Genomic DNA, 25,376 nt, shown 5'->3' on the forward strand with positions numbered 1-25,376 from the left:
TTTTTTAATGTTGTTTTAACTTGGAAAATTGTTAAAAACAGCAAAAGGAGAGCCTAGGCATCTGTAGGCTCTTTGACCACCAGTTAAAATGTCCACCAGCTAACAGATACAGAGTTAGATCAGGCTGCAATGGTATGCCTCAGAATTGTAGTTCAAGAAAATATTTGGGAGAAGAGAATGTTTTTTCAGCCTATATAATAACTTTGCTGTTAATTATTTATTTGTGCAGGGAGCTTTAGATGAAGCTTTTAAAATGGTGAAGCTTTACAACAAAGCTGTTGAAAAAACTGCAGATCTCCTCAGTCAGTGTGAAGCCTTTCTTTCTATTCCATTACTTGATTTACATAAAATAGAAGAATCTCATCTTGACTTTGCCAAGAAGCAAGAAGAATCTGAGACTGCAAAGGCTGAAGTGGAAGCATTAACTTGTATTCTGAAAAAGTCAATTACATCAAAAGCCAAACTGCAGGTGGAGAAAATACTTGATGATCTAACTACTAAGAATATGGCAATAAGAGAGCAGAGCCAAAAGAGAAATTCTTACATACAGAGGTAGGATGAACATTTACATCATTTCTGGGATATATGACATTGCCTTATCTGAATCAGAGGACTGATCCATCTAGCCTAATATTGTTGGTAGAGTTAATGATGAGAACAATTAGTCCAGGGTTTACCATCCTTACCTGGACATGCTAGAAATCAAACTTACCATGTTCTGAATGGAAGATGTGTATTGAACCTTTGAGCTACAACACTTCCCAATTTGCTTTGTTTATATTATAGCCTCCTTTCCCATGAAATGCTGAACATGTCTTACAATGAAAACACAGATATGCAGTATAACAGTGTTAATTCCCAATGTACAATTTCTACATAGCAGTATCATCTTCCTGCCAATGCCCTTTTTATTGCCTCCTATTTTAAGCCTTTTCTTCTCTTTCACCCAGAAGGTGATTGTCCCTTCGGTGGCTTTTTTCTGAGCATCATCTCCTTATTAGTGTCTTAGTTAGGATGTTCAGGTAAAACAGGTAGAAACGCTATGCTGCTTTAGCCTGAAATGATACTTTCTAGGCAACAACATCTTTCATTCATGAATAACGCATACTTTTGTTTTCAAAATATAGATTGATTCTTTAATACTATTGAAAACTTAGAGAGCTGCAACGAAGTGCTATAACATATAGTGCTTTTTAGTAAAATTCCAGATAGCCAACCAGCCAGGAGTTCCTTTGCAAGAAAATTGAAGACATGGTTACTCCCCCCCCAAAAAAGGGGGGTAGTACATAATTGTTATTACATTATATATTTATAGTGAGCAGTGTGATGAGATAAAATTGAGAAATCATGACTGAGGTATTAGCTGGTCACAGTTTATTATGTTGCTCACCTGCTCATGATTCAGTAAAACATACCAGCCTAAAATGGTGGGTCTGGAAATTCTTGTGCATTCTTTAATGAAGCACTGTGTAAAATGATTGGCAAGATCTGCCAATTTCTCTCCTTTATTCCAGTTTTATTTCTACTAGTAGTTAAAAGCTGACAATGCATAATTATATTATTTGGATCAATTTAACTAGTTTTATTTAAATACTCTCGCATCTATAGGTATATGGAAAAATATCACAGTTTCAAAAACTCCAAAGAGAGGATATGTATTGAGCTTAACAATGCAGAAAAAGTGCTTTGGAAGTGTTTATACTACATTCCAGTATCTTACAAAGAAGCTTTAGAGCATTCAGAAAAAAGCAAGGTGAGGAGTCTAATCATCATCATCATCATCTCCATAATTTAATACTTTTATGTATTTTTAATAGCTTATACTTTATATGTCTTCAGAACCATGTTTACAATAGAGAATTCAATGCTCTTCACATCTATAACAATTACAGTATTTGTATTCCAAATAGTTATTAATGTTAGTCTTCAAAGATTAGCTGAACATGGTCAAAATGTGGGTAATGGATGCAAATCTGTATTAAACCTGAAACTGATGATTGCAAAGAAACAAATTCTTTGGTGACTCCTTCCTTGCTGTGAACTGTACAATTTTAGATACAGATTTGCTGCTGCTTATGGGGGCTTGAGATACTTTGGCTTGACTTTTGCAATTCGTTTTTTTGTACTTTTTTCTGACTAGATGATTGAAACTCACTGTTTAGACTTTATTCTTTGTACTCTCCTTTATAGATGCTGTTGTCCCAATTACTTTCAATCAAAGAGGAGCTAATGAAGTTGAGGCGAGACTCACAGTCACTAAGCTTGATCTGCAAAGAAAATGATGGAGTGCTGATTGTGCCCATTGTATCAATGTTGTGGCTGAAATGGCTCTGTTTATTCAATGTTGCAAAAGAATGGGAGGGCAAATGTGAAGAACAGAACCAAGAATGGAAATCTGTCAGTGAAGAAGTGAGTAATATGGAAACACTTGATGGATATTTTCAAGCTCAGTTGTATGTGGACTTGTTTAATTGTCTTAAGTACAAGCAGGTTTAAAAAGATAAAGCTGCCCATTTTGTCACATAAGAATTGAATAAAGGGAGGAATGGTTGTACAGGTAAACCTCACTTAACAATGTAACTGGGACTGAAAACTTCATCACTAAGTGTTCCAGTTGCTGTCGTTAAGTGAATCCTGTGCAGTTGCAGCATTCTGCATTGCCATTTGCAACCTCCTGCCGGCTTCCCCATTGACTTTGCTTGTTGGACTTGGTAGTGAAAGTCACAGATGGGGATCACATGACTACAAGATACCACAATTATTGTAATGAGAGCTGGTTGCAAGCACCCAAATCACATTCACATGACAGAGGAAGACAGTAAGGGCTACAAGTAGGAGGAACAATTGTTAGTCCCCTTAGACTTAGACTTATATACCACTCTATAGTCCTTTACAGCACTCTCTGAGCCATTTACAAATGTCAACATATTGCCCCCAACAAGCCGGTCAGGATCAAACTCCTGACTGTGGGCATAGTTAGCCTGCAATACTATGCTCTAACTAGTGCACGACCATGGCTTCTTGTTGAGCACTGTTGTAAGTTTAAATGGTCATGAATGATTGATTGATGAACAAGGACTACATATACACAAAATCATACATGGTGTGGAGAAAATATAGAGGTTAGCTTCTTTTACTTGAATCTGGGGTTATTCAGTGAAGTTGAATGGTAATAGGTTCAGTGGCTATCAGCAAATAACAGACATCGTTGTACTTTGTATTAGGGATTGAACGTGATTGGGAATGAAGTGGCTGAAACTCACAAGCATTTCATTTAGTTGCAGATGCCTTATGCTCTTATTTTAAACAAAAAGAATATGTTAAAGCCATTATTATTGTATTTGTTATATAAAATGAACACATTGGTAAGAGCAATTTATAGAAACGTAAGTCCCCCTGAATTAAGTGGAACTTATTTCCAGATAAGTGTGCATAGAAATGCAACTTCAATTCACTTAGATGTCCTTTCCATGTATCCCCCCCATCAAAGTTTTTTTTATTTGTGTTTTGTTTATTTTCTCTTTAGTTGGAACGAGAAACAATTATTCTAGACAATCTTCAAGAAGAGCTGCCTGAGAGCCTCCAAGACAAAAAACAAGAAGCAACCAAAGAACTGGAAGAATTTCTGGAATCCGCAAGCAGTTATATAGAAAGTGTGGATACTGAGAAATTGTTGCTACGCTTAATACTTTGCCGATTAAGGAACATTCTGAGTGTCTCTGGGAGTTTCCCTGGAAAGGAAAGTCTTCCTATTCTCTGTGAAATTCAAAACATGCAGCAGCGAACAGAAGAGTAAGTATGAAACAGACTATTGCTGAATGAAGTTGTACACGTTTTTGTACAAAGTTTAATTCTGATTTAAAAATACATTCTGATGGTTTTTCTTCATTAACTTGAAGTTTGAGCTCCAGATTATCTGGCAAATGTGCATAAGTTCCAGGGAGAGAGCGGTATTTGTAACAAAACAAAAATAGGATTTACTTCTTCACCCAAGCCTTCACAAGATGAATGCTGTGTCAGAATCCATTTATATCATATTCATAAATGTATGTTTAAAACATTATTCCATGGATCCTGCCATCTCCCGAGGGAATGGATGTGTATTGAGCCTGTATTAGGCATTTCAAAGGAAAAGAGAAGCCTTTTGAACTGGAGGAACAAAAGGGGGGGGGTTTAGGGTAGGAGCATCTGGCTTGTGTCACAAACATAAAAGGTCCTAAGTTCCTTTTTCCCACGAGAGGGATGATACGAGGTAAATAATGGGGGACTGACCAAATGGGGTTAAGGGGGGGTTGAACCGGGAACTCTTTATAAGGGTTTAGTTTGTAGAACAATATTAAGTCCTGTCTTGTATTCCTACAACCAAGCATGTCATAGTAAAGATTTCTTTTGGACTAAGATTTGTCTCCAAGAGTTTTGTCTTCCTAAGACGTGGTTTGGGGTGGGTCCTGACATGCTGGAAGACTGTTGTAATATCTATTTACACCCAAGTTTTAAAGGCATTTGTTTGATTAACTATTATATTGTTATTTCATGTGATGCTAGTACCAGTACTTTCTAAGTTAATGCACTTTGCTTTGCATTTCACTTGAATTTTGTTTTTGGCTATGCCATTCATGTTAATGAAAGGAAATTGACACAAGCCTGAGAGTTGCCGTGATTCCTGGCCCCTTATTTGGACATAACAGGTCATTCATTCACTTATTAATTCATACATTAAATTTGTACATCTCTTAATTGCCAACAATCCTGGGCAGTTCACAAGAAAACAGAAAAACTGTAAAACAATAAAAAATAATAAAAATAAGCAAAGGAAAAAACTAGGAAGCATGCAAACACACAAAAGCCTAAAAATGGGCTATACCCTTCCTAGCTGAAAAGCTGGGGGAAGAGCCAGGTCTTCAAGGCCCTCCAAAACACCAGAACCCACAATGATCTCCTTCTTCATCTTCTTAATAGTATTTCTAATTGAATTTCTTCAGGCTCTATCAAAAGGCTCAAAAAGAAAAAGAGGCCGCGCAGTCTGAGATGGTGTACCGGACCAAGTGCAGTGAAGAACTGAAAGCTATGAAGACTTCATTGCAGCACATCACATCCCAGCTCTGTGACATAGATTTGGAAACCCCTAATGAAAAGGCATTGAAACTTGAGGTTGGTAGATGGTAGACTAAGAGGTTTTAGTGAAATAAAACACTTTGTATCTAATTCTTGAGTTGCAAAATGGGGTATCATTGATCTCTGATCCTTCCAATACTCTGATCCTTCCAAAGTCATAATTATTAGAATTGTGTTGTCCTTTTTTTCCCTTCTACATTTAACTGCTTAACAAAACATGGTACACAGATGCTGTCATCCATAAACATCTAACCAGAGGGGGAATGCTCTAGATGAGTTTCTTTTCCATTGCATTTAGAAAGCTCTTTCATGTATGGCTTCTTTGGATGACCAAATAAGCCGTACATGAAAGAGCATTGAAAAGACTATATAAAGAATCACAGAATGCCAGTTTTTGAGCAGATTTTTGAAGGTGGTGTAATCCAAATCTTCGCATAGTCCAGAAATCCGTAAATGAATCCTTCCAGCCAATCAAGGAGACAATACTGTTTACAGAGGTAATCTGTTCCACAAACAAATAAGCCTTGGTGGAGCAGTGGGCTAATGCCTCCTTAAGTAACACCAGCTGCCTGCAATTAGTGCAGGTTCGCATCCCACCAGGCTCAAGGTTGACTCAGCCTTCCATCCTTCCGAGGTAGGTAAAATGAGGACCCAGATTGTTGGGGGCAATAAGCTGACTTTGTAATAATGCCGCTTGGGGGGGGGCTGAAAGCCCTAATAAGCAGGTGTATACATAGAATGAAGGCTATTGCTAAGCACATTGATTTGTGCTTAGATTGTAAGCCGCCCTGAGTCTTCGGAGAAGGGCGGGATATAAATGGAATTAAAAAAACAAAAAACAACGCCTTTCCCTGTTAATAAACGTCTTCCAACATTTAGCCAAATTTTGTTTATTTGCAGTTATTACACATACCCTTTATTTTCACATTTGTTCTCTTACTGTGAAATAAGAAACAAAATCCAATAGTTTGATATCTTGGAATTAAAACAAATAATTGTAAATGAAATGTATCTCTCAGCAAGAGATCCAAGTTATTTGGCAACAAAATGTATTTCACGGTTGTTCATGCCAGAGGATGTAGACCAGATTGAGTTTCTCGGCCACAAATATTAACAACTGTCAAGTTTGTTTTATCCTGTGAAAATGATATCCTTCATGTAGAACTGGAAGGAGCTGTTTTGTTTGGATATTTTCATTAAGATGACACAAAAACAAATGGCCCAGCAAATGTACTTTTGGTCACCTTTTATAAAATGTTTTTAGGGTTTTTTCTCTTCTGAATCTGAAAAGCTCTTTATGGAGTTTAAATCAAACAAGCATTGTTTCTCAATTAGTATTTCATCTGTCAATAAGCCCTGAGAATACAATGAAAAGTACTGGGTTTAATGTATTCTCAGTGAATTGAAAAGTGTAATAAAAAAAAACAAAGGAAGCATCTTTAAGGTTTTGCTCTGCAAAGTTTTCTCATGAAAAAAAAATCTGTTTCTACCTTAGATATAGTGGGAGAGGTTATTTCCTCCAACCAATCTTGAAATAATTTCTAATTCTTTTTTCCTCTTAGGAGATTCAGAGAGTAGTTGATTGTAAGAAGCAAATCATGGACAACCTACAAATCAAGTTCAATGAATTATATAGAATAGTTCCAGTTGATATTGAAGAACATTTGGAAGACTGCAAGGGAATGTTACATGACCTGGAAGAAAAGGTAGCGTCCTACTTGATTTTGAAATTTAAGGAAACTCTTGCTGAAACTCTAGATTTATTCTAGTTAGTTGTTGTTTATTCTCTAGAAAATTATATTTGGGGGTTTTGCTAACAAATTCCATCTAACTTTTATTGTTCACTATCCCTTTCACTAACCTGCTATGTAGTATTTAAAGTAATCCTCAGATAATTCTGTAAACCATAAAATACTGTGGTTGGTATACTCTAGTACATTTTTAAATCCTGACTTTAGAAGGCTAGACCATCTTACTAAATCAGGACTAAGCAGACAACTTATAAACATTTTGGCTAGATAAGAATCTTTATTGTGGATAGGAATGAAGTCAAATCAACCCCGTCAGTGAAAATAAGTGTCTCTTATACCCATAGTGATTCAAAGCCTTTTTTCCCCTTCCTTTCTTATAAATTACACCCTTTTGCCTGGTATTGCTAGCCTTGACATAAGTGGTAGTTGAATGTGTAAATAACTACCAACTCTGGATTGAGAACCATTAGCTCTTATACTTTTTATACCACCAAATAATTTTATTATACCTTAGGGCAATGTACAGATGTAAGCTAGATGTTAAATTTAAACTATAGAAAAGGTAATTAAAATAGAGTGAGGGTTTATTCATAATCTGAAAATGATAGTTTAGTTTTTAAGTTTATTTTCTGTTTTTCCCATCCAGGACTGAACTTTTATTTCTGTTTTTCTTTACTATGATAGGTCAGCACAGAATTCCTGAAAAATTCTCCTCACTACAGTACAGAGAAAAAAATAGAAGACATTAATAAAGGTTTACAAGCCGTTGAAAATATGTTAGAACAAAAAAGCGAGAACATTGCAAAAGCAACAGAAGTTCAGAAGGTAACAACCCACTTCTTTGCTCCAGATGAAGCAATGAGCTTTCCTTCCCAACTGATGTTGATTCTGCCTGTAAAGTTACCTGTTTAAACCAGACTTGCCTTAACCAGGTGTAATCCTGGAAGTAGAATGATAATTTTAAAGTAGGAAGATGATTAGAGGACTAGAGGCTAAAACATATAAAGAATGGTTGCTGGAATTGGGTATGTCTAGTTTAATGACGAGAAGGACTAGGGGTGACATGATAGCAGTGTTCCAAAATCTCAGGGGTTGCCACAAAGAAGAGGGAGTCAAGTTATTCTTCAAAGCACCTGAAGGGAGGACAAGAAGCAATGGATGGAAACTAATCAAGGAGAGAAGCAACCTAGAACTAAGGAGAAATTTCCTGACAGTTAGAACAATTTATCAGTGGAACAACCTGCCTCCAGAAGTTGTGGGTGCTCCATCACTGGAGGTTTTTAAGAAGAGACTGGATAGCCATTTGTCTGGAATGGTATAGGGTTTTCTGCCTGAGCAGAGGGTTGGACTAGATGACCTCCAAGGTCCCTTCCATTATCACCACCACCATTATTATTATTATTATTATTATTATTATTATTATTATTATTATTATTATTATTATTATTATTATTATTCATTGCACAGTCAGCCAGATGTTCAGACTGGATTTGGCATTTTTGTCTACCTATCGAGTCCTGGGACATATTGTTGTTGTTATCCTTTGTTCTGTTATGTGCAGAGAGTCTGGGATTTGCTAGACCTTTGGCATTATAAAATGAATGAACTGGATTCAGAGGTTCAAGATATAGTGGAGCAGGATCCCCACCAGGCTCAAGAATTGTTGGATCACTTGATGATACCTCTGCAACAATACCAGCAGGTTTCACAGCATGCTGAGCGTAGAACTACAAATTTGAACAGGGTAAAAAGATGACTTAAAAGATCATTTGTGTTTGAAATCTGGATGCTTCTAGATTCCCTCCAGTCAGGACTGTATTGATCTCAGTTTTATGAATTGCACTGCAAACATATATTTTAAGGATGCATCTGTCAATCTGGCTGACAGGGTGGATTTCTACATGAATATAATTCCATAGGACTTGATAGAGCTCCACAAAGCTGTGAGTGGTTCCCTAGATTCTGAATATATGGCAGTATTTGCAAAACTAGATACTTAACTGAGATCTCAAAGTATGTCTTATTTCTTCCTTTAAGGAAAATAATCCTCATGCATCTGAAAATAACAAAAATAGACATCATATATGTAAAAGGAAAGGCAGATATGTCTGCTCCCCGAGTAACTAGTTATTCTTTTTATTTTAAAATTTTCTCCCTATTTTTAATATATGCCTATTTTTTCTTATATTTTAAACCAGAAATTAAAAATTAAATTTTTAACTGCTGTTCTATCGCCTGAGAATATTTAATTTAATTAAATATTCACAATGACCCACAATGAGTATAATCTACTGACAAAAAAGTCAGTAGATAACAATTTTTACACTCCCTCTTTCTCCACAAATTGCTCCAGAGGGGATGATAAGAAGGTCCTATTGCATGAGTGGAAATCTGCTTGGGAATCCAGATGATCTTCCAATGTTTCAGATACCTGTGTATTAATTTGTGTAAAATAATATGTGATGTTTTATATCAAAGGCTGCTAGCAAGTTGGAAGAATGTGATGAGCTCCTGAAAAGCATTCAGATTTGGCTTGAAAACGCCAACCGTCTACTAACAGAGGAAGTGAAAAGTGACACTGCAGAAGCTTTGAATAAACATGCCAGTGTGCTTGAGGTAAATTGATATGAAACTAAATCATGGGAGCCATTTATTGCTTCTCTGTGAGAGCACCTGTTGACATATTGCTGCATTGATAATGACTAGCATAGATACATGTGCTAGGCTAAGTAATAGCCTCTAGCTCAGGCATGTCAAACTGTCAGCCCATGGGCCGGATGCATCACGCCAAAAACACGCCCACCCCATTGCCGGCAATGGGGAAAATGTCATGATATGTTGCGCAATGTCACGTGACATCACGAGTTTGACATGCCTGATCTAGCTGGTCTGCATGAGCTTAGGAAGCTAAACAGGGTCAGTTAGTGTTAGTGTTTTGGTGAGTGGCCACTAAGGAATATCAGGGGAGTAGGCTAAATAGGAAAGTTTAAAAAAATCTTGGAAAAAGACAGTGGCAAGCCAATATGAGGGGAAAGGTTTTTACATAAATATGCTGCCATCTTCAATATAAGGTGAGGGTGCACTGGTCCCTGTATAATATATAGAACAGGGATCTTCAAACTTGGCCCTTTTATGACTTGTGGACTTCAACTCCCAGAATTCCTCAGCCAGTGTTCCTGGTTGAGGAATTCTGGGAGCTGACGTCCACAAGTCATAAAAGGGCCAAGTTTGAAGACCCCTGATATAAAAGTATAGATGGTGCTGCAGATGACAGCATTTCTATACATATAAGATCAAAAGTAAACCTCATTGAATCAATAGGGATTTGGTCCCCCATAAATGAGTAATGGATAATTATTGATAAATGATTATCTCATTGAAGGTCTTATAGCTGAAAATATAGTATTACGCTAATTGATACCTGGCTTTATTTGTTGTTGTTAGTTGTGAAGTCGTGTCCGACCCATCACGACCCCATGGACAATGTTCCTCCAGGCCTTCCTGTCCTCTACCATCTTCTGGAGTCCATTTAAGCTTACGCCTACTGCTTCAGTGACTCCATCCAACCACCTCATTCTCTGTCATCCCCTTCTTCTCTTGCCCTCAACCTTTCCCAGCATTAGGCTCTTCTCCAGTGAGTCCTTCCTTCTCATTAGGTGGCCAAAGTATTTGAGTTTCAACTTCAGGAACTGGCCTTCTAAAGAGCAGTCAGGGTTGATCTCCTCTAGGACTGACCGGTTTGATCACCTTGCAGTCCAAGGGACTCACAGGAGTCTTCTCCACAACCATAGTTCAAAGGCCTCAATTCTTTGGCGCTCAGCCTTTCTTTTCTTTTTTTTATTAAAGAGTTTTACAAAAACAAGATTTTACAATACATCCCAAAATCCCACCCACCCCAAACCACCCCCCTTGCCCCCCCACTTCCCAGAACTAAATACAGGGTATAGTTATAATAATCATATTCTAGCTAAAGATTATCCATAATATAAAATTAACCAAATTCATAATGTGCTTTAACTCCCCTTTAACATAAATACATACAAAGTAGTAACACTAAAATTAATAACAATATCCCTCTAAAATCTACTCATAAGCTAAATGGAACTTTTTAGTCCCATATTTATTCTCAATATAATCTATCCATCTCCTCCAAACTGAAATATATCTTTCTTGTGAATGATCCTTCAAATAAGCAGAAATCTTAGACATTTCTGCAAGATTCGAAACTTTAAACACCCATTCTTCTATAGTAGTCAAACTATCCTTCTTCCAGTATTGTCCCACCAGTAACCGTGCTGTTGTTATCAAATTCAACATCAAATTGGTTTCTTTAACATCACAATCTACAACAATACCCAATAAAAACAATTGCGGAGAGAACTTTTATCTTTCTCTTAAAAATCTTTTGAATGTTCCACCAAATTTTAACCCAAAAAGCTTTTATATTTCTGCAAGTCCACCACATATGAAAATAGGTGGCTTCTAAACTACCACATCTCCAGCATTTAGACTGTAATTTAGGATACATGTTAGACAACTTTTTGGGATCCAGATGCCATCTATAAAACATTTTATAAAACTTTTCTCTTAAATTTTGAGCCTGAGTAAATTTAACATTTCTAACCCAAATTACCTCCCAAGTATCCAGCGAAATTGGTTCCTGAATATTTTGTGCCCACTTTATCATACAATCTTTAATTAATTCCGTTTCCGAGTCCAATTTGATTAAAACATTATATATCCTCTTTATATGTTTGATCACCTTGCAGTCCAAGGGACTCACAGGAGTCTTCTCCACAACCATAGTTCAAAGGCCTCAATTCTTTGGCGCTCAGCCTTTCTTATGGTCCAACTTTCACTGCCATGCATTGCAACTGGGAAGACCATAGCACTTTTGTTGGCAGGGTGATGTCTCTGCTTTTTAGTGTGCTGTCTACATTTGCCATGGCTTTCTTCCCCAGGAGCAGGCATCTTTTAATTTCTTGGCTGCAGTCCCCATCTGTGTGATCTTGGAGCCCAGGAAAATAAAATCTGTCACTACCTCCATTTCTTCCCTATCTATTTGCCAGGAATTGAGAGGGCCGGATGCCATGATCTTGGTTTTCTTAAGTTTCAAGCCAATTTTTGCATTCTCCTTCTTCACCTGCAACAAAAAGCTCTTTAGTTCCTCTTCATTTTCTGCCATTAGAGTGGTATCATCTGCATACCTTAGGTTGTTGATATTAAGGTAAAGGTAAAGGTTCCCCCGTACATGCGTGCTAGTCATTTCTGACTCTAGGGGCTGGTGCTCATTTCCATTTCAAAGCCGAAGAGCCAGCGCTTGTCCGAGGACGTCTCCGTAGTCACATGGCCAGTATGACTAGATGCCAAAGGCGCACAGAACGCTGTTACCTTCCCACCGTAGTGGTCCCTATTTTTCTACTTGCATTTTTTTTACGTGCTTTCGAACTGCTAGGTTGGCAGAAGCTGGGACGAGTAACAGGCGCTCACTCTGTTACTCGGGATTCGACCCGCCAAACTGCCGACCTTCTGATTGACAAGCTCAGCGTCCTAACCTGGCTTTATATTCCCAACCAATTCATTTATGCACAGATTTTATACAAATAAGCTAATTTCCATGTGTTGGACTTGATTGATTAATTAGGAAGAATTGAGAACCAAAACAAGCAGCAAAGCAACAACTAGGGTTTGCTTGAAACACAGAGGAAGTCACTATATAACTTGTGATTAAATGCCAGGGGAGTTCAGCAGGAGATTATTTTAAATACCATCCTGGATGTTCCTGCATAAAATCCTCTATTTTATGTCCATTTTTCTTGAATATTAATATATGTTTCACTATATATTTTTACTGTTGTCAATGAATTACTGTAATTAAAACACGTGAAATATTCAGAAGATAAGGTTTATTTTTCCAAATTGTGTTTCCTTTATACATTTTAATGTCTGGTTTTTTTTAAAAAAAGAAAAATAATACTAACTTTTTCTTTCCAGATGGCATTAGAAGATTCAGAACAAAAGCAAAGTATTCTTAGTGCCATTTCCCCAGAACTGAAAGAATTGTCCCCTTTAATTGAAACTGTCAGTATGGTGCAGGAATTGACAGAAGTAAATGAGCGAGTTAAAATCTTACAGCAAAAGATAATGGAAATTCTTCCATGTATCCAGCAATTGGCTGATGTAAGTGTGGATTATCTAACAATAAAATGCTTTCTATTTGATTTATTAAGGTTCAGATACTATTCTTGATGTTGATGATTTAGCTACCTATTTGCATGACTCTTACTGGAATACAAAACAGACACGCCTTGATCAGATAATTTTACTATAGTGGGGCAAGAGAAAGATCAGAGAAAGATGAGATAAACTGAGACAGTGGAAGGCAACAAAGGTTGTGCATTTATTTCAGTTATATTCTTGGGAAAGAGAACAACGTATCATTATGTAAATACGGTACATGTGTCTGAAACACTTGGGACCAAAGAATAGTGAAATACCAACAAAACAACAAATAGAAGGTGAAGGTATTCTTTTATTGGCCATAAGAGCAAAAGGATAATTTAGTCAGCATCACCAGGTTTAGCTTCATATAATTCTAGCTTGGGCCAGAAGCAAATTTGATATTGTCCTTGTGGTTCTCATAACATCCAATATGTTATAGTCTTTCAGTATTAAAAACAGAGACTCAAATTTGTTGGGCTGTAATGATCACATGATTTAATGAGGGACTTCAAGTAAAATGGATGCAACCAAATGGTTAATAAAGGGATGCTTTTTGGATATAAATTAAAAAAAATTAGGCTTTCTGATTCTTATATTGTATGAATCCATTATTTGTTTTGCACTTAAGAGTCTTTGCAGAGAGTAAGTACTATGTTTGTTTCTGAAAATGTAGGATGTTGAAGCTATTGAATCTGAAGTGAAAACAATGGAGAAGGATATAGAAAAAATAAAGACTATATTGTCCCCATCTGAAAACACACTTGATTTTTCTCCTAAGGAGCATCTTAAACATTGCAAGGTAAGGCAGTTCACTTAAAAAAAGAACTGGATAAATCGACATAGGAACAATTGTAGTGTAGTATATATAGTGCTGGATTAGAAGCCAGGTATTTCTAAATATTGTTATTCTTGAAGTATTCCCAAACTTTTAAAAATGTAATGATGGAGTTTTCTTTCTTTCTTTTTTTTTGCTGCTCCTTTATGTCAGTGCTATAATATTTTTAAAAACTGCCTTTTAACTCTGAATGGCTCATCACCATAAATTTCTACCATTAACCTTCCACCTGTAGCTGCCAGATAGCCCCCATCTGCCAAGTGAAAATGGTGGCTCATTAGGTGTTCAGTCAAGAATTGGGACAGTTCAGCAGGCACAAAGCAAGATGTGCTTTAACCTAAGACCCAAGGCAGAGATAGCAGTTTTATTTAGCCAGATGGGGCGCTTTCATTTCAGAGGTCATTTACATTGTGGGGAAGATGGTTTAGTGTTAACAGAATTTGAGCCAATAAATTCTCCTGGGAGGAGGAAGAAAAGTGCTTGGATTCTGTTACTAGTGTTCCTGGTTCAAAGCAACTCATTGAGGTCACCATTTCCATGAGCAGAAGCTGTTATTGAAATTAATTTTGGAGATGTTTATAGTGGGGAGGAAAACGAGAGAGAAATGCAAATGGGTGTAATTCTAGACTCTATCTGAGGTATTTAGAAAATCATGCTGTCCTAGATTTTCTGACAAAAGATTTGTTAAATATTTTGAACATAAATATCTGAATTTCCCAAAGTGCTATAAGCATGCTGAGTCTTACTTACTTCTTTCCTTTCCTTGTTAATACATTCTATGTTAGGTTATATTGGCCCACATCTGTCCCATGAAGAAGGCTTTGGCTGAAATGCAAACCTATAAAGCAAAATTGAGATTGACTGGCATGAGAATGCAACCTCTTTCAGTATTCCAAAGAACTAAACAGCTTTTGAAAGAGCTGAAGGTTCTAGAAAGACTCACAGAGAAACAGAACACACTACTTGAGGTAAAAGCAAATTTGATTGAATGGTAAATTGTGAATCTTCTTAGAAAATACCTTGTGATTTTTAATTATTATTTGTTTTCTGAATAAGATCAAAACACAGGGAGAAGCTAGTTCTTGAATCTTATGCAACTGGTTTGGTTGATTATTTAAGGCACAGGACACTGGAAATACCTTGTTTTTAAAATTAACTTGTAGGAACTCAGTCTAATAATCTCAAATAATCATATAACATCCATGATCTGGAATGCACTGAGTATATTAAAGCAATTAAAAATTGTATTTGATTCCTTTTTCTCACATGCACAGCAATACCAATATCACTGGCTGAGTAATCTATTGATTAAAACACAGTGATCTTTTAATAACACAGAGATATAAATAATTTTTGCATATTATCTATGCATTTGGTTGAAATGAGCATAATTGATATAATATTAAGATTGTGCATGCAACATGATTGTTTCTTTCTTACTGCAATTTAGTTAGACTATTCCAAAATAGTTCTCAGAAGCTTACAAATGATGCAAAAATAAAATAGAAATAATAATCAAGCCCCAGTAACAATCAACTTGAATACATTTGCATGCCCTCCCTATAAGCAGAGCAACATCTTTTTACTGCTAATTTACTACTAAGCGTTTTAGGAAAACAAGTGTGCTGTTTGCCTAAGACTGGTTTATACCAGTTTCCTGGTTTCCTAAGACTGGTTTGTACCGCTCCAAAGTATGGCAGCACATATCAATTGTTTAACCAGGTCTTACAGTATTGTGTGAATTCGGCCAGTGAGTTACTGTTTCTTCTTTTTATTAATTTAATAATAAATACAGGTAGTCCATATTTAGCAAATACAATATGGATTGGCAACTCAGTCATTAAGTGAAGCAGTCACAAAGTCAAACCATGGCTATGTTTATGACCTTACTTCAGCTTTGCTTTGCTTTATAGACCTTCAAAGGTCATAAATGTGAAGATTGGTCACAAAATTACATTTTCATTATGGTCACAACTGCAAACAGTCCCCCCCAAAGGCAGTTGTTTAATGAAGTCCACCTTATTTTGCTCCATACTCAAGATAGCAATAGCAAAAATGAGGGAGCAGAAAATTAGGAGTAGATAACCAAAGAATGCAGAAAATATATCATCTATTCATTTTTATAAAGGAAAAAAACCCCATGCAAATCTTCACTATTTCTATCTTCTGAAAGCCAGAGAATCACTATTGGAGTAGTTGGATTAAATGAATCAGTGTGCCCAAAGTAATTGTTGAAATTTTGTTTTAGCCAATTGTAAAACAGATGGAAGAAATTGAGCAACAAATTGACTTCCTAAAGCAGAGCCAATTCCCAAAGAATAATTTAGATGAATTGTCCATGGAAAATATGTGGCCTGTTCAAGACACCTTCTTCCTCAAGGTAAGTTTTATAAATTACATTGTATCCCTTGCTTCATTTAGATTAGACAACTGTTGTGAAATTGCTTGATGCTATTTACATGATTAGATCCTTTCTAATAACAGTAGGAATCTGTATGTTTTTATATACAATATATTGAATTATTTTCTTGCTTCCCCAGAACTTTGGTTACAGAATCCAAAATCTCTTATACATTTGTTTTGAATTGTATTTTCTAACATTTTCTAATATCAATATCAAATACATAAACAATAATCTTTAAATTATGTTTAATTTAAAAACTCAGAAAATTTGAATTATATAAATTGCCCAAAATCAGTTGGAGTGGGCAGCTATAATAAGTGCAATGAAATATTTAAATTTAAATGAAATAACTACAATTTATCACTGAGAGCCACTTTGGTGTAGTGGTTAAGGTACTAGTCTAGGAACCAGGAGACAGTGAGTTCTAGTCCTGCCTTCCTGCCTTAGGTATGAAGCTAGTTGGGTGACTTTGGGTCAGTCATTCTCTCAGCTAAACCCACCACACAGAGTTATTGTTATGGGGGAAATAGAGGGAGTATTATGCATGTTGGTTGCATTAAAAACTCCCTTTTTATGGCCCTGTAATCCCTTAATTTGGAATAGAGTCAGGGTGACTGGATGGAGCTGAGCATTTACTGGCTGGATGCCCTTTCTGATACCATCCAGAGCTCACAACAGATATTTTTTCTTTGCGCTCTAGGAGAGAAACATCTGTTCCTATCTAGGATTGATCTCTTAACCTTCTGAGTGGCTAAAATTCAATGCCACTCATGTTCGCTGCATTGAATTACTTATAAAGTAATAAAGGCAAAAGAAAAATCTAATAAATAATTACAGGTAGTCCTCGACTTACAACCATTGTTTAATGACTGTTTGAAGTTATTATGGCACTGAACAGAGTGATTTATTTATTTATTTATTCATTCATTCATTCATTCATTCATTTATTTATTTATTTATTTATTTATTTAGATTTCTATACCGCCCTATTCCCGAAGGACTCAGGGCGGTTTACAGGGCAGCATAAAATACAATATAAAAGATAATATAAAATTAAAATAAATTAAATTAATTAAGCCCAACAATTAAAACAATATTTAAAAAGCTAAAACCCCTTCAGTCCAGGCCTGATAAATCGAAAAGCAAGGTTTTCAGGTCCCGGCGAAATGAACGCAGATCGGGGGCAGTCTGGAGTTCCACAGGTAAATCATTCCAAAGGGCAGGCGTGCCCACAGAGAATGCCCTCCCTCTGGGGATCACCCGCCGGCACTCCCTAATCGGCGGCACCCTAAGGAGGGCCTCTCTATGGGAGTGCACAGGACAATGGGAAGTTGATGCTGGCAGCAGGTGCTCCCTAAAATAATCCGGACCCATGCCATGTAGGGCTTTATAGGTCATCACCAGCACCTTGAATCTCACCCGGAGGGCAACTGGAAGCCAATGCAGCTCGCGGAGAAGAGGCGTTACACGGGAGTATCGGGAGACTCCCATCACAACTCGCGCGGCTGCATTCTGCACCAGCTGAAGCCTCCGAGTGGTCCTCAAGGGCAGCCCCATGTAGAGAGCGTTGCAGTAGTCTAACCGAGAGGTCACAAGCGCATGAGTGACTGTGCGTAGGGCATCTCGGTCCAGATAGGGCCGCAACTGGCGCACCAGGCGAACCTGGGCAAAACCCTCCCTGGTCACGGCACCTATGTGGTCTTCTAAACTGAGCCGTGAATCCAGGAGGACGCCCAAGTTGCGAGCCCTATCAACGGGGGGTAACACCTCACCCCCCATAGTTAACGATGGACAAAACTGGTTCTCCCGAGATGCTGGTATGTACAGCCACTCAGTCTTGGCGGGATTGAGTCGAAGCCTATTCCTCCCCATCCAAACCCGGACCGCCTCCAGGCAACGGGACATCACGTCGAGGGCATCACTGGGTTGGTTTCAGGGTGGAAAGAAAAAGCTGGGTATCATCAGTGTACTGATGATACCCCACCCCAAAACCACGGATGATCTTACCCAGTGGCTTCATATAGATGTTGAACAAGAGGGGAGAGAGAACCGACCCCTGAGGGACTCCACAAATGAGAGGCCCTCCCGTCAACACTGACTGTGAACGGCCCAGAAGTTAGGAGGAGAACCACTGTAAAACAGTGCCCCCCCACTCCCAACCCTCTGAGATGCCGCAGTAGGATACCATGGCTGATGGTATCAAAAGCCGCTGAGAGATCTAATAGGACCAGGACAGAGGAACAACCCCTGTCCCGAGCCCGCCAGAGATAATTCACCAGTGCGACCAATGCTGTCTCCATGCTGTACCCGGGCCTAAAGCCCGATTGGTACGGGTCTAGGTAATCAGTTTCCTCCAGGAACAAAGGGAGCTGATGCGCCACCACGCTCTCAACAACCTTCACTAAAAAGCGAAGGTTGGAGACCGGACGATAGTTATTCAAAATAGCCGGGTCCAGGGCAGGCTTCTTGAGAAGGGGCCTCACCACCGCCTCTTTCAAGGCAGTAGGGAAGGTACCCTCTCTCAAAGAAGCAGTTATTACTGCTTGGAACCAGCCTTGTGTCTCCTCCCGATTTTGACCAATTTTCACATTTACGACTGTTGCAGCATCCCGATGGTCACATGATTAGACTTTGGACACTTAGTAACCGCTATGTATTTATGATGGTTGTGGTGTCCCAGGGTCACCTTTCGTTACCTTTGATCACCTTTCGTTACCTTCTGACCCAAAAAATCAATGGGGAAGCCAGATTCACTTAACAATCATGTTACTAACTTAACAACTGCAGTGATTCACTTAATAATGGTGGCAAAGAAGGTCATAAAATGGGCCATATTCACTTAAGAGCTGGCTCAATTGTGGCCATAATATCTGTAAATGTATTTCTGTACTTCTCTTTCATGGCTCTGTTCTTTTTGCAAAGTGGAACTCTGTTAGTGTTTTACAGCTTTCCAGCGCAAAAATAAGCCCAAACAATAAGCACACATTCAAAATGAGCAGGAGGCATAGTTTAGAAAAACTTGTATCTATAAATATATATATATATATATATATATATATATATATATATATATATATATATATATATATATATATATATATATATATATATATATATGTGTGTGTGTGTGTGTGTGTGTGTGTGTGTGTGTGTGTGTGTGTGTGTATGTATATCTATATGTATATGTATATGTATGTATACATATACACACACACACACATATATATGTAAATTTGTTTGGCTTGCTAACAAAGAATAAAGAATTTACACAAATATGAGCTGCCACTGCTGTGGCTACTGCCTGTAGATGGCCTTGGGCTAGGCTGAAACAGGAAATAAGATTCGTCCCGTGTCTGGGACTAAGCAAGTGTATTCTGAATGCTTAACAAACATTTAACACACACACACACACACACACACACACACACACAGAGTTTAATTCAGCTCTGGGGAACATCAACAACTCTTAACTTGGAGATAAGAAAAAGACAACATAGAGAAGACTGAGACACACCCAGACCTAGGCTGGATCACATGCCTCACATAGCCAATACTCTGTCTTCATCTAAAACAGTTCTCTTTTTTTTTTATAAATGAATCTTTATTTACATTTCGTGTTGAAAACACACCATACACCAACAAAGACAAAAAAAACATTTACAATATACAAAAAATGAAGAAATCAAAAAATTGAAAACCATTTCAAAAATTTCACATTATATCTACTTCTAAACTAACAATTATATTCCACTCATTAAGTCTCTTATAACTATTCAACTCCAAAGCTTATTCATTAACAAAGACTATATCACTTCATTTTTGACCAACCTCCAAGCCACCCTCATTTCTTTAATCTTTTATATATCCAAATATACCATTTATTCCATGATAGAAATGCTGGTGTCTCTTCTTTACCCTTCAACTTCTTGGTCAATGTGTCTGCTTCTGCACAATCAAGTATTCTCTTAATTATAACTTCATCCGGCGGGGTATGATTTGCCTTCCAAAATTGAGCATACCCCATCCTTGCCGCCGTTAAAATATGTAAAACCAAATACCATATTTCCTTCTTAATATTTCCAGGCCTGGAGCCAAGCAGATACGTCTCTGGTTTAAGATCAACTAAACACCCTGTGATTTCCTCTATCCAATTTTGGATCCTCATCCAATATCTAACCACTTCCGGACACGTCCACCATAAGTGATAGTATGTGCCAATCCCTTTACCACACTTCCAACAATCGGCCGACAATCCGGGAAACATTTTGGAAAGTCTAGCCGGAGGGAGATGCCATCTATAAAGCATTTTGTATATGTTCTCCTTATATGACGTGGAAACCACCAGCCTCATATTAGTCCACCAAATCTCTTCCCATTTCTCAAGTGGAAATGCATAACCAAAATTCTTCCCCCAGGCAATCATCGCATCTTTTACCACCTCCTCCCCTACTACCCTAGTTAGCAACAATTTATAGCACTTAGATATCATCCCTTTCTCTGGACCCAGCAGAATCTTATCTAATTCCTGCAGATTCAGATAAATACCCCTTCCTTCCTTATCCTTCTTATACCTTGACTGGATCTGCAGGTAGGCCCACCACTCCAATTGAAACCCTTGCTGAGCCAGATCTTGTCGTGTTTTGAGTTCTCCCCTGCTATCTAAAAGTTCTTTATAAGTTGGTCTTCTTCCCTTCTTGAGTAGGGTCGGATGGGTCAAGGCTTCCAAAGTTGATAACCAACGCGGAATTTGCGCATAGTACGTAGCCCTTATCTTATCCCAATTCCGAATCAGTATATCCCTTATGTAGTGGCGAGTAAACTGTTTACTTGGAGGAGTACCTTCCCGCCAAAGAGCTGCATGCCATCCCTGCAGCAAATCAAATCCTTCCAAACTCAACAATCGATTATTCCTTAGACTTATCCATTCCTTGCCCCAAACTAAGAGGGCAGCCTGATAGTAAAGTTCCCAGTTCGGTAGGCCAAGGCCCCCTCTTTCCTTAATTTCTTGCATCATTTTTTCCCCAATCCTGGGCCATTTCCCCTGCCAAACAAATCTAGAAACTACCCCCTCTAACTCTTTTAAAAATTTCAGCGAAAGTTTAACTGGTGCTGTCTGAAAAAGAAAATTCCATTTCGGCAAAACATAAGATTTCACCGTGGCTACCCTTCCTAATAATGACAACTGTATCCTACCCATCTAAAACAGTTCTCATTGGATGGTTTGTTGCTATGGCTATTCCAGTTCATAAAATTTCTTACACACTGACTATAGTTATAATTACTGTATAGCATAATTATAGCATTTTTCTGAACATGATGACCTATCCCTGATTCACTATACAGATATGTAGTAAAGAGCATGCTTACGTATGTATGTACAGGGATGATGTCCTTAAGTCCTGCACTCACAATCCTTACTACTGCAACTTCCCACATTCTGGGCTTGGGGTTCTGTCTGTCTGCTGTCACCATCTCTCTCTTCTCGGAAATATGTCTCTCTCTTCATATTTTCTCAGGAAGAAGCAAGCAAAATTTCTTCTTTCTACCTTCTTCCTTTCTGTAGGTAGCAGAGTGACTAGGTTGTGTGGCAGGCTAAATTCCATGCCAGAATCTCTATGGCAGACATGTCAAACTCACGACATCATGTGACGTCGCACAATGTATTGGAGCTTTTTTGCCATTGCCGGCAATGGGGTGGGCGTGGTTTCCTGGTGACGCGTCCGGCCCGCAGGCCGGCAGTTTGACACCCTTGCTCTGCGGAGTTTAGAAGAAGGTATTATTATGTAACGTAAGGTTAAAGAATTGAAAGTTGAGGGAAAAATAGAAGAAAGGAATTTTCATAGATTTTCAGCACTAACTCTCAGCTAATGTTCCAGGCAGGAATATTCCATACAAATAGAACAATAAAGAAATGGGATAGATCAATGACATACATTTTTAAAAACTCTTACCTCATCACTCTCTCTGTGTTTCATTAAATAGCTATTTCCTCTAGTTTTTAAATGATAGTGCCATATTAGGAGGCCAGGTGTCTTATTGTGATGAAAGACAAAAGAGAAAAGCAAAGTGGAGCTGTCTCCACCCCTTTATAAAAGCTCATCTGAGAGGGGGAAAACCTTCTTGCTTCTTATTGGTCATTCAGATTTTGGCTTTCTTGGAGTTTTCTGACATCAGTGTCTATATTGGCAAGGTAAAAATTGATCAATTAACTTTTTCTGATCCTCTTGTGATGTTGTTTATCCCTCCATTACAAAACATTAAGTATTAATGCAATTTTCACAATTCTGTTTGTCAAAGTACAAATCCTAACACTAGTATCCATGTTTTATTATCTATTACTTTCATTTAAAACTTAAAATCTTATGTTGCTCCTGTTTGGGGAGATTGATTTGGATAAGAAACCATACTTGTTATTTCCTGTTTGAATAGACTCACCTCTTATTGTTTGTTTCACTTCTTTAGTCACAAGTGAATTTATGCATCCACATGTCATGCTTTCTTTTTTATGCCTAACCTTTATGGAAAATACACGCTTGTGATTTGCCGTAATGTATTCAATGATTGTTTCAGAACACTTCTGGGTTAGTCATATGAATTAGCTGGCGCCGCCCAAAGTGCTAATTGCTTTAAGATTTCTTTAGCTTGTCAGAGCTTAATTATATTGAGATTCAAAGTATAAACAAAAAGGTGGCTCCAGAAGAGGTGAAAATTTTCTAATCAGAGAAGTCAACTATAGAGAATGTAATGCAAAAATAAATAAAAAATCTGCCAGGTAGCATTGTGCACTCAGTCACTTGTTTTAAAAGCTAAGAAAAGTGGAATAAATCATTTTTGCTGTGGTGGAGCTCAAACTGCTAAAATCTAATATAGAGTTTAGAAAAATCTGAATCCACCAAAACTATGTCTGGATGAAACCCATAAATATATTAAATTGCCTTGTTGGAATTTGGGGAGAGCTTACAGAATTGATTAAAAATTCTACAACTTGAGACACCCCAACTCTCAGAATTTCCATTCATATTGGTCATTGCTGCAAATTTTGAGAACTGAAATCCCAACAGTTTCCATGTTGGAAAGAACATGAAACCATTTTGCAGGGGGACATTACCAGGAGAAGTAGGCAAAGGGAGAGACTTTTCTCAATAGACCTGTTACTTGCACAGTTGTAATATACTCATTCACATATGAAAGCCAATTGGAACCCTGCTGAGCTATATAGATATGAAATTATTTAGATTGATTACAGCTGCCCCACTGGATGGATTACAACCTCCAAAACACAAAATATAACAGAGAATAACATTATAGAGGATAGTAGCCTGGAGAAAAGCAATGATGATAACCAAAAACATGGCAGGGACTACATTAATATGCTAGCCCCAGGCCTGAGAACAGAGTCAGGTCATAAGAGTTTTCCAGAATCCCAAATGAGTGGACACCATACATATCTCTTGGGGGATGCTATTCCAGAGGACCATCACCTTGAAGACTGTCCAGATAAAATTGTTTGGAATTATTCTCAGATGGACCCACTTTTGCTGCAGGTCTAGAGGAGATGTCTGGGAATGATTTGAGCCTGTTCGACCTGAGGAAATGGACAAGGTCTTTAGGACTGTGAGATCATCCATTTTCTATCTATCTATCTATCTATCTATCTATCTATCTATCTATCTATCTATCTATCTATCTATCTATCTATCTATTAATTATGAGACTTGTATGCCGCCCTATCTCCCAAAGGACTCAGGGCGGCTAACAACAATAAAATACAAATAAATACAAATATTAAAAAAGAATTAAATTCAAAGTCCCACTAAAACCAATAAAAACATTTAAAATCATAATTAAAAACCCCATTATCATCAGTCCAGGTCGGCCTGTTGGAAAAGATATGTCTTAAGGTCACAGCGAAAGGACCAAAGGTCTGGGGCCATCCGGAGCTCCCGGGGGAGTTATATATATTTATATTTATATTTATTAAATTTTTATACCGCCCTTCTCCCGAAGGACTCAGGGCGGTGTACAGGGCAATAAATATTAAAAAACAAAGTACAAAAGTTAAAAAACAATTAAATAATTTATGCCCGATGTATACAAAAGTTAAACGTTAAAAGCCATATTAAAAACCCAACCCCAAACCCATCAGACCAGGCCGGATTGCTCAAATAAATAGGTTTTCAGATCCCGCCGGAAGGAACGAAGGTCGGGGGCCATCCGGAGCTCAACCGGCAAGCGGTTCCACAGGTCTGGCGCACCCACAGAGAACGCCCTCCCCCTGGGGGCCACCAGTTGACATTCTCTGATCGGAGGCACCCTGAGGAGGCCCTCTCTGTGGGAGCGCACTGGATGGAGGGAAGTTGACGCCGGCCGCAGGTGCTGCCGTAGGTAATCTGGACCCATGCCATGTAGGGCTTTGTAGGTAGTTACCAGCACCTTGAATCTCACCCAGAGGGCAACCGGCAGCCAATGCAGCTCGTGGAACAAAGGTGTAACATGGGAGTATCGGGAGACTCCCAACACAACTCGTGCAGCTGCATTCTGCACCAGTTGGAGCCTCCGAGTGGTCTTCAAGGGCAGCTCCATGTAGAGAGCATTACAGTAGTCCAAACGAGAGGTCACAAGCGCATGAGTGACTGTACGCAAGGCATTCCGGTTCAGATAGGGCCACAACTGGCGCACCAGGCGAACCTGGGCAAAGGCCCCCCTAGTCACAGCTCCTATATGATCTTCTAAAGAGAGCTGTGAGTCTAGGAGGACCCCCAAGTTGTGCGCCCTATCTACGGGGGGCAATAGCTCACCCCCCATAGCAAGAGATGGAGTAATCTGAATTTCCCGGGATGCCGGCACGAACAGCCACTCAGTCTTGTCAGGGTTGAGCCGAAGCCTGTTCCTCCCCATCCAGACCCGGACCGCCTCCAGGCAACGGGACATCACGTTGAGGGCATCACTGGGGTGGTTTGGGGTTGAAATGAAAAGCTGGGTATCATCAGCATACTGATGATACCCAACTCCAAAACCACGAATGATCTCACCCAGAGGCTTCATATAG

The 25,376-nt window shown here is 38.3% G+C and overlaps 1 protein-coding gene across 13 annotated transcripts in view; it reads left to right on the plus strand.

The window, feature by feature from the left end:
- Window positions 1-25,376, plus strand: part of SYNE2 (spectrin repeat containing nuclear envelope protein 2) — a 252,931-nt gene that overhangs the window by 121,690 nt on the left and 105,865 nt on the right. For 11 of the 13 annotated variants that reach the window (XM_081313260.1, XM_081313271.1, XM_081313261.1 and 8 more), the window contains 13 exons: window positions 230-552; window positions 1,609-1,753; window positions 2,191-2,409; window positions 3,527-3,792; window positions 4,983-5,151; window positions 6,678-6,821; window positions 7,551-7,691; window positions 8,428-8,610; window positions 9,345-9,482; window positions 12,861-13,046; window positions 13,762-13,887; window positions 14,709-14,891; window positions 16,172-16,303. In XM_081313260.1, coding sequence (XP_081169386.1) covers window positions 230-552; window positions 1,609-1,753; window positions 2,191-2,409; window positions 3,527-3,792; window positions 4,983-5,151; window positions 6,678-6,821; window positions 7,551-7,691; window positions 8,428-8,610; window positions 9,345-9,482; window positions 12,861-13,046; window positions 13,762-13,887; window positions 14,709-14,891; window positions 16,172-16,303 — 2,355 coding nt within the window. Of the gene's footprint in view, window positions 1-229; window positions 553-1,608; window positions 1,754-2,190; window positions 2,410-3,526; window positions 3,793-4,982; window positions 5,152-6,677; window positions 6,822-7,550; window positions 7,692-8,427; window positions 8,611-9,344; window positions 9,483-12,860; window positions 13,047-13,761; window positions 13,888-14,708; window positions 14,892-16,171; window positions 16,308-25,376 lie in introns of all 13 variants that reach the window. The other 2 variants (XM_081313270.1, XM_081313262.1) reach the window with 2 other exon arrangements.

The sequence above is a fragment of the Vipera berus genome (genome assembly GCF_964194415.1).
Source record: "Vipera berus genome assembly, chromosome: 1".
NCBI classification, from domain to species: domain Eukaryota; kingdom Metazoa; phylum Chordata; class Lepidosauria; order Squamata; family Viperidae; genus Vipera; species Vipera berus.